Raw genomic sequence first — 21664 nt, 5'->3', positions numbered from 1 at the left:
TGTACATCATTGTGTGGCACTCAAAGCATAGCAACCATGATCTAAATACTCATGGCTGAATTATAAAAATATCCTTCAACACCAAGGTAGCAATAATTGTCTGCACAATCTAGTGAGGATATCTGTGCTAATTTTAAAATATGTACTGCTTTGCCAAAGACAATTGTAAAAATCAACACATGCATCCAAGAGTTGACATCTTGTCTATCAATGTTTATAGTGCTCCCTGAGCTTAACAGGAAGCAGCCATGTTTGACACAGCCGAGTAAAAAAAAAAAGGTTTTACGGTCACAGCAAAAGGCACAGCCCATGATAGTAAGGTTTAATACTGATGGTATAACCTGTATGAGTATTGGAGGAAGAAGTGTGGCACGATAGGGAGATTATTTTTGGCATGTTTGAGAAAAAGAACCTGAATCCAAACAATTGTATAACAAAGAATAGTTGTAAAAAGCTTGTGTCTGGTCCTTAGGCTCTATCATAGTGACGTGTGCTGACCACCTCTCCAAAGGTTAGAGTCTGAAAAAGAGAAGTGTACAAGCTCAATGTAAAAGTTTACAAATAAATAAATAATAACACAGAATCATTATAAGTTTATATCATGGCTCAAAGTTAAAACTTGCACTCATTACACCAAATGAGCTTCCATAGCATTTATGTTTTCATTATGGTATGTTTCCAGTTTGGTATGTCAGTATGTGAAGGCAGAGGTGTATGTATGCAGAGTGTCGGTGTGTTTACAAATGCAGAAATATACGTTTAGATGAATGTCCAGTGTGTTTATGAATGCAGACGCATATGTACAGCGATGGCGAACCCTTTCTGTGGGCAGGCAGCCATAGGTCACCGGGGGGCGCCACTGGCGCTGGTCGGCAGCCTTAGGACCCCCGGCGGCAATGCAGAGTAGGCACCTGCCTGCCCAAAACGACAGGCGCCTACTCTGCTTTCGTATCGCTGATGGGTGGGTGGGATGGAGGGCTGCGGGGGAGCACTTAAGTGCTGTTTCAGCACTGCATCCATCGGCTGATGCCACCAGGAGACCGGAAATGACGTATAATATATTACGCTTTTTTTACTATATGATTCTCTCTCCTAGATTGTTTTAATCGCTTCAGTCACCCCCCCTTGTAATTTTATTCCAGTTCTAGCTCCAGGTATTTCACTATTAATTGCTTTTAGCATTTATTGTGTTCTTTTATGTTTTTTCTGCTTAGGAAGTTTTTTGTATGGTAATACCTGTTTTGTGCTACGCTTAGTAGATCAGCCCCCCTTGAATCCATTTATCATTTTTATTCAGTTTATTCATTTTTATTCAGTGATTCTGATGGGGGCTGGCTGGTACAGGGATACAGTGCTGCAGCGAATGATTTTCATAATTAATTGGCTGATTGTTTTGATTATTTGATTTATTTTTTTGCAGCATTTAAGCTAAATTTCTCCCATACGTTAAAAGACTCAGGACACTTTTTTGCAGAGGTTGAATCTGGTATGTATCCAACCCAGATTAAATATTTAAAAAAAAGAATGATTAAAATGGCCTTGATACAAGCTACCTCTGTCTGCTGTTATTAAAGAGTCACTGTCACATGCCAATTTTTGCAGCCTTAGTGATAAGCCCCACATAAGAAGCAGTCCAGAAAAAACCCTAACCTGTACGAGCCGCCAAAATGAAGCTTCCGGTGCCCTCTCTCTGCATCTAACTTCGTCAAACACAAAGAGACATATCACTTATTACCTCACTGTGAGGGTACATGCCACTCACGAGCACGCTACGACTGTCAAACCTTGCAGTGTGGTAATAAATGACAAGTACCACAAAAGTGTTGCCGAATTCGGAGAATCTGAAAGGAAAGAGTTTCTTAAGGAGAAATTGAGGAAATATGACTCCCAGTAGCGTAGTTTTTCCAACTATCTTTCTAGATCAAATCATCCGACAGTTGCCAGCTTTCAAATTTCACTGTGCATAGCAAAACATGGTAAGCCTCTCTCTGATGGGGATTTTTATCAAAATGGCCATGTTGGCTGGGAGTAGTTCCCGCTTTCATGATTTCCCAATCAAATCTAAAATGATGCAACGCATCTCTGAGTTAGCAGAAATACTGTTAAAGATCGAGTCCTGCGCACGGGAAGTGATGTTAGTCAGCAGCTCTCCACGGACTTACAAAAGGCAGCCTGTTACTCCATGTGCTTGGATGAAAGCACAGATATAAATAATCATGTAAGGCTAGCAGTAATTTTGCGTTATGCTGTTGGTGACATCATAAGAGAAGAGCTGTTGAAACTGTTGTCCTTGCCTAGAAGACCACAAGGAATAGCTATTCACAATGCTGTGATGGAGGCTTTTTTGGCACAAGAAATAAGACCAGAAAAAGTGGTTTCAATTTACTAGTGACGGAGCACCTTGCATGGTGGGGGCAACATCTGGTTTCATACAGTTCTTTGTTAACCCCTTAACACCGCAGCCAAATGTACAAGTTGTGAACAGAACAAAACGTAAACAAAACCTGGCATTTACGCTATATGTCTGTCCAACCGTAATTCACCTCTTTCATATTAAATGCACCCCCCCTTATTATATATCATTTTATTCAGGGGAAACAGGGCTTTCATTTAACATCAAATATTTAGGTATTGAACATCATTTAATATAAAAAATTTATAAAAAAATGGGAGAAAAAAAGAATTTTTAAATTTTTTTTGTTCTATGTGACATTTTAACTGTGGATGTCAAAATACTGTTTGCTTTTACTGCAATACAATACACATATTTGTATTCAGCGATGTCTCACGTGTAAAACAGTACCCCCTATGTACAGGTTTTATGGTGTTTTGGGAAGTTACAGGGTCAAATATAGCGTGTTACATTTGAAATTGAAATTCGCCAGATTGGTTACGTTGCCTTTGAGACTGTATAGTAGCCCAGGAATTAAATTTACACCCATAATGGCATACCATTTGCAATAGTAGACAACCCAAGGTATTGCAAATGGGGTATGTCCAGTCTTTTTTAGTAGCCATTTGGTCACAAACACTGGCCAAAGTTAGCTTTAGTATTTGTTTGTGTGTGAAAAATACAAAAAACGGCAATTTTGGCCAGTGTTTGTGACTAAGTGGCTACTAAAAAAGTCTGGACAAACCCCATTTGCAATACCTTGGGTTGTCTACTATTGCAAATGGCATGCCATCATAGGGGTAATTTTCATTCTTGGGCTACCATAGGGTCACAAAGGCAACGTAAGCAATCTGGCGAATTTTAATGTGAAAAAATGAAACACAAGCCTTATATTTGACGCTGTAACTTTTGAAAACACCATAAAACCTGTACATGTGGGGTACTGTTGTACTCGGGAGACTTCGCTCAACACAAATATTTGTATTTCAAAACAGTAAAAAGTATTGCAGCAATAATATCGTCCGTGTAAGTGCTGTTTGTGCGTGAAAAATGCAGAAAACGTTACTTTTACTGGCGATATCATCGTTGTAATACATTTTACACTAATATCTTTGTTCAGCAAAGTCTCCCGAGTAAAACAGTACCCCCCATGTACAGGTTTTATGGTGTCTTGGAAAGTTATAGGGTTAAATATAGTGCTAGCAAATTAAATTCCCTATACTTTCGGCATGGGTTGTCAGGCAGGTCCCGCTAATTGTAATTAATTAGGATACCTAATTATGTAAAATTATTACATAAATATATGTGTAGAATTAATATATGTATATATATACATATGTGTATATATACGTATATATATATAATTTTTTTAAAATATTTTTATTTATATATAGGTATATATATAGTGATATATACGTATATATTTATGTATATAGATATATATATATTATGATATATATATTATTTTGTTCTACGTGTATTTTGATATAAATATATATATTAATATCACAATACAGTTAGAACGAAATAACACATCTATATATTTTTGAATTATTTATTTTTAAATATTTTTTTAATTTTATTTTTTTACGTATTTACATATTTTTTTTATATTATATATAAATATATATATAACAATAATTATATATATATTTGATCAGTATCAGTCTACGTGTAATTTGATATTAATATATATATATATATTAATATTTAAATACACGTCGTGTATGTGTAAATGTGTGTGTGTGTGTGTGTATATATATATATATATACTTAGATCATATATATATAATATATATGATCTAAGTATATCTTATTTGTAACTGTAATTTTTTTAACTAATATTTTATTTTATTTTATTTTAGGACAGGGGGGCAATGACAGTGTCAGCCAGTGATTTCACATCACTGGCTGACACAGGATCAGTGATCACAGTGACTGCCTGTCACTGTGATCACCTCCTGCAGATTGGGTAATTGACCACAGGGGGGAGTGCCTGGGTGGTACAAGCACTCCCCCCTTCCAATCTGCAGGGGGATCACTGTGCCAGTTACATGTGTCAGCCAATAGGCTGACACATGTAACACTGATCGCAGTGACAGGCTGTCACTGCGATCAGAGAGCTCTGAGATCGCAGTGACAGCCTGTCACTGCGATCTCAGACTTCGCAGATCGCGGTCACTGACCCCAGGGGGACTGCCTGGGGGGCCAGGTAAGTCCCCCGACCGCGATCTGCAGAAGGGGAACGCCGCCGGCCGCATGTGAAATCGGCTGACACATGCTTAATACTGGTCGCAGTGACAGCCTGTCACTGCGATCAGAGACTGCAGATCGCGGTCACCGGCCACAGGGGGGGTTGCCTGGGGGGCCAGGCATCCCCCCGACCGCGATCTGCAGCGGGCGATTAGCGCCGGCCACGTGGGCGGCCATTATGGCGAGGACGTAATATTACGCCCGCCGGCGTTTAGAGCCGGTTCCTGCAGGACGTAATATTACGTCCTCCGGACTTAAGGGGTTAAAGAAGCAAAACATCCAGTCAGTTTCATTGTATTATACACCAAGAAGCTCTTTGTGCCAGGGACAGCAGCAAAAAATAATCGAAGATATCCTCAAAGATGTCACAAAGGTGAATTACATCATGGCTCATGCTCTTCATTTTTGACAGTTTCAAGCACTTCTCGATGAGGTACAGGCACAGTATAATACTTTACTTGTTTACAATAATGGTGGCTGAGCAGAGGACGAGTCCTGGAGAGATTTGGAGCTTGCTTGAATGAAATGAGGCTGTTTATGAGTGAAAAGGGACAAGAATATCCCCAGCTCACTAATACGGCCTGGCTTACCAACCTCTTGTTTTTTTTTTTACAGATGTTACAGCACACTTCAATGTACTGAACAATACACTGCAAGGTGTAAGGAAAAGAGCAGAAAGTATGTTTTGTGATATCAGAACATTTGATTAAGCTGCAGGTTTTTGAAAGAGACCTTGAAAGTGGGCAGCTGAAATACTTTCCAAATCTAAAAATACATTTAGAAAATTCTACAATATTTACAGACAATCCTCCAAGCCATCAGGAAATCCACAAGGAACTTTCTAGCATTGCAGCAGCTGCTAAGGAGAATTTTAGTAACAGATTCTTGCAATTCCGGAAAATGGAGACAACTCTGTATTTTCTTACTTCTCCAGATAAAGCCAAATATGAAGAGCTTGATATTTCCAGCTTGCACTGGTTACAATTAGGAAATCTGGAAATGAGGCTATTAAAATTTCAAGAAAGCTCTATCTGGAAAAAATTATTCTATGCCCTGCGTGCCACACTTGAGAAGATAGAATGTGGAGGGATGACAAAGGACAGCACAGTTGGTAGTTCTGAAAATGAAATCCTAAAGTATGGAATTATCTGCCAAATAATTTTAAGTCAATGAAAGTACTTGGAATTGCTCTTCTTTCTTTGTTTGGGTCATCTTATGCTTGTGAGCAGCTGTTTTCAGCTTTGAATTATATCAAGTGTTGACCAGAAACAAAGAAGATTCGGGATATGGCTATATAAATCTACAGAGAAAACATAAAACAAAACATAGTGTGATATTGTTATAAAACACAATATTTCATGCGCAGCAATCTTTGCACTCACAAGATGTAAACAATAAAAGCGCTCTTAGGGTTCCTCTCCCGATGTGATGGGGGGCTAACCGGTATTTCTGATCACCTCTGGATCCTTGTTTCACCAAAAGACATCCACAGGTCAGGGTTCAGTAGTAAAAAAATTTTTTTATTCAAATAAAAGGTGTAGTCACCATTTCAGCATAGGATATAAGTAACAAAAAAGTTGTCCTTTCGTTCTATAAGAACTTCCTCAGGGACCACAATTAAAAACAATAACCATGTATCAATATACAATACATAAATGAACAATACATATGTTCATTTATGTATTGAATATTGATCGATGGTTATTGTTTTTAATTGTGGTCCCTGAGGAAGTTCTTATAGAACGAAACGCGTAGGACAACTTTTTTGTTACTTATATCCTATGCTGAAATGGTGACTACACCTTTTATTTGAATAAAAAAAAATAGTTTTACTACTGAACCCTGACCTGTGGATGTCTTTTGGTGAAACAAGGATCCAGAGGTGATCAGAAATACCGGTTAGCCCCCCATCACATCGGGAGAGGCACCCTAAGAGCGCTTTTATTGTTTACATCCTGTGAGTGCAAAGATTGCTGCGCATGAAATATTGTGTTTTATAACAATATCACACTATGTTTTGTTTTATGTTTTCTCTGTAGATTTATATAGCCATATCCCGAATCTTCTTTGTTTCTGGTCAACACTATATATGATATAGGTTGCTTGTTTGGGTAGCGACCTAGGGAGGCTGTCATACATCTTTATAAGCTAAGTACCATTGCTTTTTATATTATTAATTTTCTGTATATTGTTTGAGATATACTTGTGAGCTATTGAATTATATCAAATCTGATACCAGAAACAGACGAATTGAGTGCTGCATGTGTTGCTCAAACTAACGGAGTATGAATCAAGTTTTGACAAATGTTCAGCATGTATATAGCAGCAAAAATCACATTAAACCGGCACTGTCATGGCCGAATCTCGTTTTGTTTTTTTAACCCCCTCCAGACACTACATCTAATTGTCACCCTCAAAAGTCCCACATATTACCTATTTTTGCATCTTTATTTTGTGCCCAGACCTAGGTCCTGGGCGCCGTCATCTTTGTGTGGGTAGATGAAGTCCCTGTGGGACACGTCATCTGCCCACACTAGATAGCGCTGTGTCATTCTCGCGCATGCCCAGTTCAACAATTGGGCATGCGAACAGGAATTTCATCTATTCATTCATTCTTTAGAAAGACAAATAAATGAATAGAAATTTCAAACGCATGAAGGAAGACCTCTTCGTTCGTTCGGTTTATTACAGTGAAGAAGCTACCGACGCACAGCTCCCTCCTTGTAATATGTAAAAATAGAAGCAGCAGGGAGCAGTGCTCCCTGCCACTTCCTAAGCCCCCCATGTCCTCCCTCACTCTATGTGGGTCAATAAAAAATCTCCCGAATGCCCCTACTCACGGCATGTCTACTAAATCACTGTTGTAAAAAAGAAAAGAGCCCCCATGGTGGAGCATCTATTATCTTGCATGGGGGACATAGTGTCCCCCCTTGAGTAGGGGCTTTAAAAGCAATCGGGGGACATAGGGTCCCCCTTGGCCTTCACCCATGAGCGGCGGGTGGGGGACCTAAATGAAATTTCCCAACGGAAATTATGGATTTTTATTTGCCCTTTTTGGGGGCTGAAATAAGAAGATTTTAGAAAAAAGAAGACATCAAATGGTAAGTTATTTTTTATTTACAGGAAGTAAATTTTATTGTTCCCCCCTCACTATTTTTAGGGTGTGGGGGGTAGGTAGATCTTTATTAACAAAAATGTGGGTGACTAGGGGCTTGGGGGGTATTTACACTTAGCCCCCACCCGTCGCCCATGGGTGGGGGCAGGACAATAGGTCCTCTCCCCTATTTTCATTTAGGGCCCCCACCCGACGCTCATGGGTGGGGAAGAAGACAAAAGTTCCCCCTTATTGTTATTTAGGGCCCCCACCTGCCGCTCAGGGGTGGAGGCTGGGGGGAGGACGATAGGTCCCCCCCTTATTATAATTTAGGGCCCCCACCCACCACTTAGGGGTGGGGGCTGGACGATAGGTTCCCCTCTCCCCCCATTGTCATGTAAGGCCCCTACCTGCCGCTCAGGGGTAAGGGCCCGGGGGTTTGGGAATAGATCCCCCGTTCAGTTTAAGAGTGTGATTTAAGTCAAATTTACAGAGCACGAGATAAAATCCTCTAAAGTGAACACACTGTACTGCTTAAAATAAGCTCTCACAGCCAGGGGAGGTATGGCTATTACTGCATGCACAGAAACAAAGATGATTTAACTGCTAAATGGCAGAGAATTGAGCAGTGAGACTGAAGGGGTATGATCTATACATCAAAACGGCTTAGTTAAGCTAAAGTTGTTTTGGTGCTTTGAGTATTCTTTTAAGTAATAGCTTCTGTGCATGTTCCTATTGTATAAGCTTACTCACAGAAAGCTAAGACTGAGATTATACTCATAATAACATATTGCAGTGAGAAAAAAAAAGAAAAGCTGCAGACACTGAGGGACGAAGACAGGTAGTGTGCAGATGAAAGATGACGTGGCTGGTGAGCTTATATATTCAAATGGCTATTGGAATAATACTAAAGAGCCTCCATTTTGTTTAAATGCACATGGGGATTTAGGCCAGAGCGCAGGTAACGTTCTCTTTGTTTTTACTATGTATTTTGAGCTGTTGGATACTAAGCTACTGCTGCTGTAAGCGCGGTGCTTTATCTTTGTGTTTGTATATGAATTTTGTATCACACAGCTATGTTACATTGCTGCCAGGCTCCCCACGTTTGTCTTATTAAGACTTTATAAGTATGTAGGGGCAGCACCCCTTCCTGTCTCATTAGAGAAATTTGCCTTTTAGCTGATTTTATAGCCCTATTCAGGGTAAAGTATGTAGGGGTTTATAAAACACCCCTTCATGTCTCATTAGAGACGTTTAAACTTTGTCTGATACCAGCAAAGTTTATTGAATGTGTAGAAGCCCTATAAAGGGTTAAATGTTAAAGGGTTTATAAAATACCCCTTTCTGTCTCACTTTGTCTGATATCAGGAAAGCTTATTGTATGTGTAGAAGCCCTATAAAGGGTTAAATGTTAAAGGGTTTATAAAATACCCCTTCCTGTCTCACTGGAGATTCTTGGCTGATATCAGCATATCTAATGGCTAGTGTAGGAACTCGCCTATTGAGGCTTGCCTTGACGTGGCTGGTGAGCTTATATATTCAAATGGCCATTGGAATAATACTAAAGAGCCTCCATTTTGTTTAAATGCACATGGGGATTTAGGCCAGAGCCCAGGTAACGTTCTCTTTGTTTTTACTATGCAGATGAAAGATACTAATTATTTTTTTGTGGAAAAATGTTAATTAAAAATACATAAATAAGTGAACAACAAACAGTTTCATTTGTCTCATTCTTGTGTTTCTTTAATATGTGTACCCGAGACTCCCCCCCCATATATAATTGAATTATGTGCATCAATGAATCTCTTTATAATTCTTTTTTTTCCCCATATAGTCAACTTCTGTGCCGTATCCTTCATGCATGTAACATTTGAAAACTTACAAATATTTGTTGTAGAGACAAAGATGAAGCAGAATAATGTAACTTTTCCTATACATTGTATACATGTGTTTATACATGAAGCTTCAAAAAAGTATAAAGTATCTATTATCGATAAAATTTTACATAGTAAAAAATAACTGTTTTTTGTAGGAATGTATAAAAAGAGTGACATTCATGATGAGGTCACCCACGGGTATACCACTTATGTCCCTTTACACACATCAATTTGTACATAAAATGTTGGTATTTAACAGTGTATAATTCATTTCAGATTTCAGTCAGAACCATATACCCACCCATTTATATGGTACAATGGGTACATGTTGAACTTATGCATTTTTTCTTTGATGCACAAGGGTTAAGCATTTAGAGACAGAATTAAGCAGCGTGAAGTAGTTCAAACAAGATAGCTATGTAAACACACGTGAGCAATTGTTTTAAGTAAATGGAACATTCTCTCAACTTTAATACAAGGTCAGGAGTGGAGGTCAGAAAAACAGGATGCCTGTCTATCCATGTGGGGGAGAATTGATGCTTTTCCATTCAGTATACTCTACCAATCTTTTAATACTATCTTATATGTTAAAGTATCAACAGGAAAAAAACATCCTTGCCACATTTGTTAGCAAGTTAGGTATACTTACCTGAAAATATCTCTTGTGGACGCAGCCATGTTCTTTATTCAGCTCCTGGCACTTTGTTCGCCAGGAGCCATATATCCTTGCGCATGAGCAACATTACAACACAGAGGTCTATGGAAGATCTTGGCATTCTCTACACACCATCTTGCATGATGGGCAATTATATGCCCATTATCCACTTCTGTCACTAGCTGCATATATGGGAATTGACAAAAATTAACAGAGGAAGCTCCGCCTTCTGTCATCCTAGAGTTTGCCTTTAACCCCTTAAGGACACATGACATGTGTGACATGTCATAATTCCCTTTTATTCCAGAAGTTTGGTCCTTAAGGGGTTAAGACAAAAGAGTCCCTTACTTTGTTCTAAGATATCCTTTGATTGTGTTGGAATTTTCAAGATTCAGGTTTTGTCAGAATCCCTACTGGAACAGATTTTTAAATGCTTAGATCTTGCAATGTGTGTGTCTTGATGACATGGTTGGGTACTATTGATCTAGATGCATTGGTAGAGCGTTGCTTCCAAGCATTATCAGGAGGTGGACCAGTCTTTTTAATTTCATGTAGATCTTCAAATAAAACAATGTTTTAAGTAAAGGGACATGCATCACTTTGAAACAAGTGTCTCATTCATAACCTTTAGCTTTGAATGGGGCAGTTGTCCCACTCTGTAGGCTGAAATAAATGTGATTTTTATTTCATGGTTCTGCTTCTTCTTTCTTATGCCTTCCACACCCACTCTAGGTGGGTGTCCTTTCCCTAGGAATGCAGAGCAGGCTCAAGTGTTGGGTTTCTAGCTCTGGCACAATGATGCCCTGTTTCTTTCATTAATAGATTGGTCTGATACTGACATGTGTGAGTAAGCAAGAGCGGGAATGCTGAAAATACCTAGCCCTAGTGTGCTCAATGACGCAATCTGACCAAGTTTATTGTACATTTACAAACATCTTTCACATACTTTTCAATGTTTTTCTTCCTTTATTTTGGTTTGTATATTTGTTTAAAAGTGTTTGTGTGTTGGTTTAAAAAAATTAAACATTTCAAGTGATGTATGTCCCTTTTAATAAGGTTTGTATTTCAGAACGTAAAAGAAAATCCCAGTGGAGAAAAATATCTCCGATCCTAGTTAAAGAGCATTTGTTTTTAGGGTCGATCCATCAACGGAACACAAACTTTAAACTCTGCATGACAATTCTGTGCAACATATATGTACTCTGAATAATACACTACTCACCAGGACAAGTTTGTCACCATCAACTTCTCTAACTAAAATACTTTCTTTACCATCCCATTTCTGAACGTGCTTCAGTTTGCCATCTTCCAACGTCACGAGGGACTGAAAAAAAAAAAGTTGGTTTTATTCTATCGCTAGTAGTTTAAAAAAAATTAAGGACAATTAACCTATTATTCCATTATTAATATAATTTTGTCCAGGGATCTATGCCAAGTAACATCTAATCATTATTTATCAATATTAACACTGGGAGCTGATAGGAAAATTAAACATAATTTCACTGTATGAAACAAGTTCATGTCAGGTCAGTGAGAATTAAAAATAAGGTAGACCATTTTTAACATTCTTTCCATCAGAAGTTACTTGAGCCCCGAAAAAAAAAAAATTAGATTTCCAAATACAAAACTGTGAGCCAACCAACCAAATTTTCAGCTTCTACCACTCCTATGCAAAATAGTTTCCATTCCAAAACCTCAGCAGTATCCATCTCTGCGTATTGCTGCCAGGTCCTGATGTCATGAGATAAATCTGTCCAGGCAAAATATATCTTCCCTACTGTGCTCACATTCTGATGTGATTTTATTGCTGAGGTGTAGAATATTTCTCATATGAAGTGCAGACAACACCTTCTACCAAAAACCAAAATGATGAATTCTAACAAAGTTTTCATTTTAAGTTCCGACAGTTTGCACTTTAGTAAAAAAACAAAAACAAAAAAAAAAAAAAACGGTTTGTAAATGTAGTAGTCATTAACTGCCTGTTTAAACCAGTGCAGCTGTAAATGTTCTAAAACTGCCACCTAACAACTAAGAGGAAAAGATTAAATGAAAGAAAAGGTTCAGCAGAGATTCAGAGATGCCTGTTTTTTTCCTGTTCGATTTGCATACAGATTTAAGACAGGATTTTGAAAAAAAAAAAAAAAACACACTTTTAGTACAAATTACTAGATTGTGTTGGCACTCTCTACAGGATGGTGCAGGTATTAAAGGTTACTCCCAAAGAAACCTCAATGTATATACAAAATAAAATGGGTACTAATACCGCACTCAGACACAATAATTGTGTCTAATAAAGAAATACATTTTTTATATATTCAAAAGTTTGCCAAATGTATTCAGTGTATATATTTTTTTGTATGAAAACCGTACAAAAAGTAAAGAATTTATATAATGATAATAATAGAACCACGAAAAGAGATTGACATTTAATACCAGATATGATTCTGACACTCTGCATCTATTTTATACATCTCCTATATACATATCTACAGTGATCTAAATAATGCAAAATCAGTTCTGTGCATCCACCAAATATAGATGAATTGTATGATCATGGGACTCCTGCTCAAAAATGAAAAAAGGTGGTAAATGTTTGGCAGTCTGTACAGACAAAATAGTATATGTTATTTCAATCTTTAGGAAAAAAGTGCCAAAAATAATAGAAAATATAAAAACATAAAAAATGGAAACAAAGGGAAAAAATAGAAAAAAGTACAAAAAGACAGAAAAGAAGAAAAAAAAAACAAGTGAAAAATGAATATAACAATCTTTCAAAATAGGAAAGAATCTCAGTAAACAAAAAAATGGATGGATCTCACCCCAGTCCTATACAGGAGGCTGGAATTATATTATGTTGGTCAGAGTAGATAGTGGGTAGAGCCGAATTTGAAGCAGCTATCCCTCTCCACTGTAGCAGGAAGCAGTCTCCAGGCAGTCGATGTAAATCAGCAGATAGTGCCAGGTGCCATCCGGTTCTACATAATAGTGGAGTCTGGGCTCTATGTAATTCAGAAGCTAGTGCCAGTTGCCGTCAGAATCTGTATAATTGTAGAATCTGGGCTGCGCACTCGGGACTGTCCCTTCGAAGACCTCCACTATTATACAGAACCGGATGGCACCTGGCACTATCTTCTGAATTACACAGACTGCCTGGAGACTCCTTCCTGCTAGAGTGGAGAATGATAGCTGCTTCAATTTTGGCTCTACCCACTATCTTCTCTGACCAACATAATATAATTCCAACCTTTGTTTTCTGTTTTACACATATAGCAACTGAGTTGTACAACAAAATTAAAATTGTACAACTACATAAATATAATATTTATGCTAAGCTTTTATTATCTATTTGATTGTGTTAGTTTACAGCTGCTAAAAAATAAAGCTCATAAAATAAATTGATTTGGCTCCTAAATGTTTCATAACTTGATTACACAGGTTTCTTTTAAATAGGAAGTAATCTTTTTCTTCTATGTAGATCAGTGAACTCAATAATGTTTTTCTTCATTTATCAGCCTTTTTTAAGATACACAAATTGATTGGTTAGATTGTTTAGTTGCAGACAACCTACATTTAATAGCCATACAATGAACTACAGTAAATGGGCATTTGACCCCCGTTGGAAATCAGCCATAAAAATGCTGCGAGCTCTCCTTTTTCATCACAAAAAAAGAGATAGTCCCACCCACACATGCTGTCCACAATGTGATATTTCATATGCCCGGATTTGAGGGATTTCTGAATGAGAAAGGGGAGGATGTTGGTCATAAACATTAGTCACACATGGACATAATGTTTTTAGACGGAGAATGCCAAAAAATAATACAAACCCAAAGGGACACTATAGTCACCAAAACAACTTTAGCTTAATGAAGCACTCACACTGTTCAATTCTCTCATTAAGTCTCAGTTAAATCACTTTTGTTTCTGTCCATGCAGTCCTAGATATACTTACCATGGCTGTGACTCAAACACAGCCTGCATGACAAAAATTGTTTCATTTTCAATCAGATTTTAACTTGCTTGAGATGTTTTTATTTCCTGCTCTGTAATTCAAGCTTTAAGCACACACACAAGGCACCTGCAAGCTCTAGAAGGCTATTAACAGAGCAGGAGATAAAGAGACTGTGCAATAAAGGACATTTATACATTAGATCTCTCTTTAGAGGAAATGTTTAGGAAGGCAGTGCAAGTCACATGCAAGGAGGTGGGACTAGAGCTATATAAACAGTGAATTAACTCCTAAATAGCAGAGAATTGAGCATGGAGACTGCAGGGGCACAATCTATACACCAAAACTGCTTCATTAAGCTAAAGTTGTATTGTGTCCATAGTGTCCCTTTAATATATTGCACATGCTAGCATTTTCCACATCAATATATAAATGAAATTTACGAAAGCCCCTTAAAGTGACTCTAAAGTGTACCTCTGGTCAACAGGAAAACACAGAAACAATTCTAAAATGCAGAAGGGAGGGGAATAATAAAAAGGTCTCACCTTGCATTTTCTATCATCTGCAGTGGTTTCATCGAATTCTTCATCCAGTTTGAATTTGAGCTCTGTGTTCTTGAAGGTACTTTGTGTCTGCACCACAATTAGGTCCCCTTCCTTGGAAATTATAGTTGTGGGTTTGGTGACATTTGCAATTTGCCTGGTGGCAAATCCCACACCTAAACACAGAGCACATATTTAAGATGAACAGCCAGTTCATACAATGAAAAGCTTAAACTCACCGTGTTCTCTATTTCCCAGCACCCATTTCCAATTTGTATTCCTAAAGCTATGGTGTCCTGGACCATCTGAAATTTCTGCGGAAGTGTCTCTAGGGCCTTGGCATTTAAATATTGCAATATAAACATTACCCTTCCTGCAGAATAGTAGTATTTTACATTGCAGGGTTAAAACAAAGGGGACTTTGTTGACATTACATGTCTGGGTGCATAGAGTCCCTTTAAAAAGCAATGTATGTTTCTACCTTGTAACATTACTGTTGTCGGCTTGAAAAAAAAAATGCCTATTATTGTGATTTTATTTATCATCAAACATGCAAGAAAGAAAACATACTAATTGCACTATTGGTTAAATATTTTGTTATACCTAATTATCTTAGATATAATTTTGCTTTATCGCCTTTGTTACAGTGATAGTGACATTATTAGGATTTCTAAGCTTATTCATTTAATTGTGTATTATTGGGAATCCAAAGTGAATTTAAACTTAGTCCAATGTTGCCAAATTGGAAAAAAAAAATAAAAAAAAAATCAACAAGTCAGCTGTTTTTAGCTTGGCTGAAAATTTTACATTTGCTTGAATTTGCTTTCAGCAATTCACGCTTTAGTAAATAACCCAGTAAGTTAAAATACCTTCGCATAAGTACAATAATATCAGTGACATATTTAACAGACTAGTTCTAGGACTAAAATGTACTAATGCCAGTGACATGGTCATGGGATCAGTACCTTCTGGGATTAAGGTGTACTATAACTATAGTCTTAAATAGTAACTATATTCTTAAGAAAACAAAAAAAAAAACCCAGAATTTATAAATGGCTAGACTCCCCAAACCACGAGAAAGTAAGAAAAATGGTTAAACTGTGCAAAGGTACGTAGATTCCATTAGACCTCATCATCTATGTCATGACCTTGTTCACAATGTCAAAAGACCGATGAAATTAATGTTATCACAGCTAGTACATGTGACTGCTGGCAACGCTTTATCCTACATTCCTGGTATGAAGGATATGTCAACTGAAAGCACAGTTACGTACATGCATGTTCAAAATGCTAATGTACAGATTCAGTGACAAAACAAAATAATAAAAATAAAAAAGTGTAAAAGCAGTTAAATCTTCCTGAACTATGAAGGGGTTAATATCTTGAGCTTTGCTTGTATATATAATTAGCTAGACTCCGATAACAAAGGATGTTTTGAGCAGGAGTTTTATTTTACATACTGTGGCTTACCATACTATTAAAAGGCTATACTTGATAATATAAGTCATTAGACATAGAAGATAAATACATTTAATATGTATATTAGTGGATTTTAAAACTGGAGCCGAGACCTAAAACCTAACCCCCATGCTATGTCAGTGGGTCTCCACACTCCACTGGTTGTAACAGGCAATCATACCAATTAGGCCTGAGGCAACTGAAAGCTATAAACAGAAGCTGTAGTGACCTTGCTGCCCTCAGTAGTGTTGCTAGACAGCCATGTTTCTGTGAGTGAATAGCTAATATTCTGCAGTTTTTTTAGGCAGAGCCTGAAAGTGCCTATGTAGAGTGTATGTTGAACCCATAAGCTCCAAGCATCTACTGTGAAATCTACAAACTGATCACAGAATGTATTCTGACATCCGAGCGGTTATTAATTGATTTCACTAATGCAGGGCTTTGCAAATCTGCTTGAAATCTAGGAGCCAGCTAAAATAGTTAGGAGCCAGATTTTTAAACGTCAAAAATACAGTTCTTAAAAGGGACACTATAGTCACCAGAACCACTACAGCTTAAAGGGACACTATAGTCACCTGAACAACTTTAGCTCAATGAAGCAGTTTTGGTGTATAGAACATGCCCCTGCAGCCTCACTGCTCAATCCTCTGCCATTTAGGAGTCACACCTCTCTGCATGTGACTTGCACAGCCTTCCATAAACACTTCCTGTAAAGAGAGCACTATTTAGGCTTTCTTAATTGCAAGTTCTGTTTAATTAAGATTTTCTTATCCCCTGCTATGTTGATAGCGTGCTAGACCCTGCAAGAGCCTCCTGTATGTGATTAAAGTTCAATTTAGAGATTGAGATACAATTATTTAAGGTAAATTACATCTGTTTGAAAGTGAAACCAGTTTTTGTTTCATGCAGGCTCTGTCAATCATAGCCAGGGAAGGTGTGGCTAGGGCTGCATAAACAGAAATAAAGTGATTTAACTCCTAAATGACAGTGAATTGAGCAGTGACATTGCAGAGGAATGATCTATACACTAAAACTGCTTTATTTAGCTAAAGTAATTTAGGTGACTATAGTGTTCCTTTAATGTAGTTGTTTTGAAGTCTATATACTGTCCCTGCAAGCTTTTCAATGTAAACACTGACTTTTCAGATTAAAAAGTCAGTGTTTACATTAAACCCTACCTTTAGTCTGGGAGATCTATCAAAGTATTGCTGACATGTCTCTGTTTCATTTTTGGCGCTATTCATTAAAGCTATCAGGTTTTTTTCATGTTACTTTATTTGTGCCCTGTCTTTTTTTACTATGCACCAACATAAAAGATTTATAAATATTTCTGCTACTTTTCTAGTCAGAAAAGTGTTGGAATGTTTCTGTATAAATTTGGTGGTCTTCTGAAATGGAAATTTCTGTCAAAACCACTTTTCTTAACACTGATAAATATTAATGAGTGAGAATGCTGTCAAATATTTTACAAAAAAAAGTCACTGTCAAATATTTTACAAAAAAAAGAATAAAATTGAAACAGAATATCATGGTGCCCTATGAAGGAACTTTAACATTTCTAAATAAAATAAATTTTTTGGAAATTAAAAAAATGCCATCGAAATGTACCCCCCCCCCCCAAAAAAAAAGTTACTACTTTGTCTCATGGACAAGCCTGAGGTTGACAAAGTGGACAAAACATGAAGCACCACTATCGATTTTTCACAAGTGATGGCTTAAAGATTCAGGCATTGATGTATGGAGATTCCAAGTGTCTCGCGGGGTTCTCCACAGACCTAAGTGCTATACTCTCCCCTGTCTGCTCTGGTTCTGAATAATCACAAAAGAAAACAGTATATTACATAGTATATAATATCTCTTTGGTCTTTTGATATTTTATTTAAGGGGTTACTCCAAGCACCTTGACCACTTTAGTGATTTTAAGTGGTCATGGTGCCTGGAGTCTGCATGTGCAATGGTTTGCTATCAAAGGCTGCACATACAGAATTTAACCTCTATGCTGGCAGAGGTGTAACTCCACTTCATGCATCATCATTTGGTGTAGAGTCAGCCCAGAAACTAGAGTTCTAGACTCTCAATTCTGTGCATATTGGGTATCTGGCAGCAGGCATCTGATAGTGGCAAAAACCTCCACCCTGCCTTGCCACCGACGTCCTCCCCTGGCAGTGAATGAGAATGACGTCAGTGGAGGAGAACTTGAATAATTGTAACATACCAGATCAAGATGTTACATCTCCCACAATTCACAGGTAAAATTGCCACTCCAGCATATTCAGATTGTTTACCCCATTTAGTTGACAATCCACTCCCTTGCCACAAAATGACTTTCAATCCAATTGTTTATGAATAAAAAAAATTTGCCAGTTCTGATAACCAATCCATTACTGCACAATCCATAAAATCCACCACGTCCTCCCTTTAGCTAATCCTCTCCCAGCTGCTAGGAGGAGTATCATCAGTAAAAGAGGAGCATGCTCTGGTGAGAAATTGGCCTCCGCACTGTAAAAGAGATAAGTTTATGTTTTGTTTTTTTTACAAAATGTATTTAAGGTTTGGTGGGGGGAACAAGATGAAGGTAGACAGCTTGGGAGTTGGAGGCAGTTTGCACAGGTGAGTAAAAGACAGTGGCCTATTGACTGCAAATAAATCACTGCTATATACAGCTCATACATGAATGACTGCAATTATATTTATCAAGGAACAGCCAGGGAAGGGAAATAATGGTCAGTAGACAAGAGATTTCATACACTGGATGCAATAATTCAGCTTTTGAATGCAAGTTTGATTTTAGTAACATGTTATGCTGCAACTAAAATCAGCTGTGGATCATGTAAAATCAGCTGTGGATCATGTAAATTATAAATATACAATAAATACACATTGCATTTCTTATGGAGATATAGAATGCAATGTTAAAGACACACTACAACCATTTTTGCATAGGTTACTGTGTAAGACCCATCAATTTGCTTCTTTGTCTGCATAGAAACAGCCTAGGGCAGTGTGAGTTGTTGGGTGTTGTTAACCTTGTCAACGGTTACATTTTGAAAGAAAAAAAAGATCAGGCTGGTACAGAAAACTGGGTTATTCACAAAAGTGTGGATTGTTGTAAATTTCAGATTTTAAGTGACAATATCTGACCTGAAAAGAGAGCCATGGAGGTTTTGACCAATTTACAGCACAATTTCAAATTTACTTGAACACTCCAAAACACCCATACACAAAGCACCGTGGGGTTAAGGTAATTTGCACTGGTCACTGAACTAATGCCTGGAAATTATGTAAGCTCACTCCCTGCTTTAAATAGTACAGGAAGTTTCAATGGGTCATATTATTCCTAAATTGTTGCAGTGCAAATAATGAACACGATTGCTATAGCAATTTAAATATCTGTATTTTAGAAATATATGATTTCACTGTATTTACTGTATGTGAGCATTATGTTCAAATGCAGATATTCTTTCTACATGTTGTTGCAATTTTTAATGAGCTAAATGACTAATGCCTAAAATGTCTTTTTGAATACCTATTAGTGACATATTTGACCATTTTTATTTATTTTGTTACATCTAATGTATATGAGAAAAATAGCATTTTTTATTTTATACTAACTAGTAATGCATTTCAGACCCTGTGCAAAACATTGTAAAATAAAGGACACAGTATACTGACTAAAGCTTTTAATTTCCTAAATAGTTTTATTAAGACTGAATGCATACGTGAAAAATAATAAATGTGCAAATTGGATTTTTTTTTTTAATTTGTCTGCAAAGCAATCTACACAGAAAATACTAAACTATGACATATGTATATGCTACCTATACATCCCTTCAAATAAATGTTATGTTAGTATTTTTTTCCCCAGTCAAAAAAGTACCTGGTTGTGCACGGGTTAAACATCTACTGAATATTTAGATAGTTAAATTTGTTATTTGAATACCCCAGATGAGAAGCCTTGTTTGTGACAATATTTTTGTCCAAGTAATTTTCTTTAATAAAGGCAGTACAATGCACAGATTACAATAAATCATTATAGATTAGTTTTCTTCTACTCAAAAGTGTCATTGCATTGTTGCATTCATCCTATATTATATAATAATAATAACATAATAATAATTCGTCCTCTCCTTATCCAGATACCCCTCCTCCTCTCTTTCTCCATGTGCATTTCCCAGCCTCCACCCCGATCTATGTTACGCCAATATATCCATCATATGCACTCTCAGCCCCCACCCCTGATCCAAACACCCTAATTCACCATGCACGTTTACAGCTCCTAACGTATTCCCAGCCCCCACTCCTCATCCAGACACGCTAATTCACTCATATGCACTGCAAGCCCCCACTCCTCATCCAGACACGCTAATTCACTCATATGCACTGCAAGCCCCCACTCCTCATCCAGACACCTTAAATCACCCATGTACATTCACAGCCCCCATGATTGAACCAAATACCCTTATTCACTCATATGCATTTTCAGCTTCTACTTCAGATACGCACACCCTATTTCACCTATTTTCATTCCCAGCCTCAAACCCTGATCCAGACGCACTAATTCATCTAAAATGAAATCACCAACATCTCCATCTATTAAATATACCCGCCATGCACATGATCACGGCCCTTCCCCGACTGACCCACTGGATCTTAATTTACCCACCCCTTACAAACCACAGACCACCTCATCTTAATTTTCCCATCTTTCCATGACAACAGACCAACTCATCTTAATTCACTCACCCTTTAACAACCGCATACCACCTCATCTTAATATACCCATCCTTTAACAACCGCATACCACCTCATCTTAATTTATCCATCCTTTACAACCACAGACCACCTCATCTTAATTTACCCAGTTTTCGATAACCACATGGTGATCTTCTCACTGAGTACCTATATAGCTAACATAGCATTCCATATGTCTGTAACTCTTGTTCCATGTTACAGTCTGTCTATGTAACGCCTTCTCCCGATCTCTTAACACATTATATAATAGCGTTACTATATTGTATAACCGGAAACATACCAATAGCTTTCATGTACTCGTCAAATTGCTTGCTATCCACAAGCTTCCAGGTTCCTACAAAGCAGTCCACCATGGTTACAGAAAGAGTGAACGAGCAGCTGCCGACAGAGCTAAGCGATGCCGTCTCCTGGCTTTATATATCAGTATATGTAGAGTCCTCGCTATGATCACATGGGCAATGCTGTCTGCGGTCACACAGCTCCTCCCAGGCAGACACACGATATGCTCCATTTACAATTCTTCAACATTGGACACATAGCTACTGTACGTATGTCTTTTATTGACTTTACTGCTGAATGCAGCATTAGAGAGAGACTCCCATTGAAAAAGAGAAACGTGGGTCTTTTCTAATGTATGCAATTTAATTAGTGTACAATCAGAAATTTGCACGTTTCTTTGTCCAATTTTTTTA

The 21664-nt window shown here is 37.6% G+C and overlaps 1 protein-coding gene across 1 annotated transcript; it reads right to left on the bottom strand.

Annotated features, from left to right (window-relative positions):
- Nucleotides 1–209: 209 nt before the first annotated feature.
- Nucleotides 210–21416, bottom strand: LOC134591322 (fatty acid-binding protein, heart-like). The gene is made up of 4 exons (XM_063444455.1): nt 21253–21416; nt 14766–14938; nt 11494–11595; nt 210–519 (listed from the first exon to the last, which is right to left on the bottom strand). The coding sequence occupies exons 1-4, from the start codon at nt 21323–21325 to the stop codon at nt 469–471; spliced, it is 399 nt and encodes a 132-aa protein (XP_063300525.1). The 5' UTR covers nt 21326–21416; the 3' UTR covers nt 210–468.
- Between the last annotated feature and the right edge of the window lie 248 nt (nt 21417–21664).

The sequence above is a fragment of the Pelobates fuscus genome, chromosome 1 (assembly GCF_036172605.1).
Source record: "Pelobates fuscus isolate aPelFus1 chromosome 1, aPelFus1.pri, whole genome shotgun sequence".
NCBI classification, from domain to species: Eukaryota; Metazoa; Chordata; class Amphibia; order Anura; family Pelobatidae; genus Pelobates; species Pelobates fuscus.
Note: the sequence above shows the minus strand (reverse complement) of the source record. Positions and strands in the feature narration are given on the sequence as shown.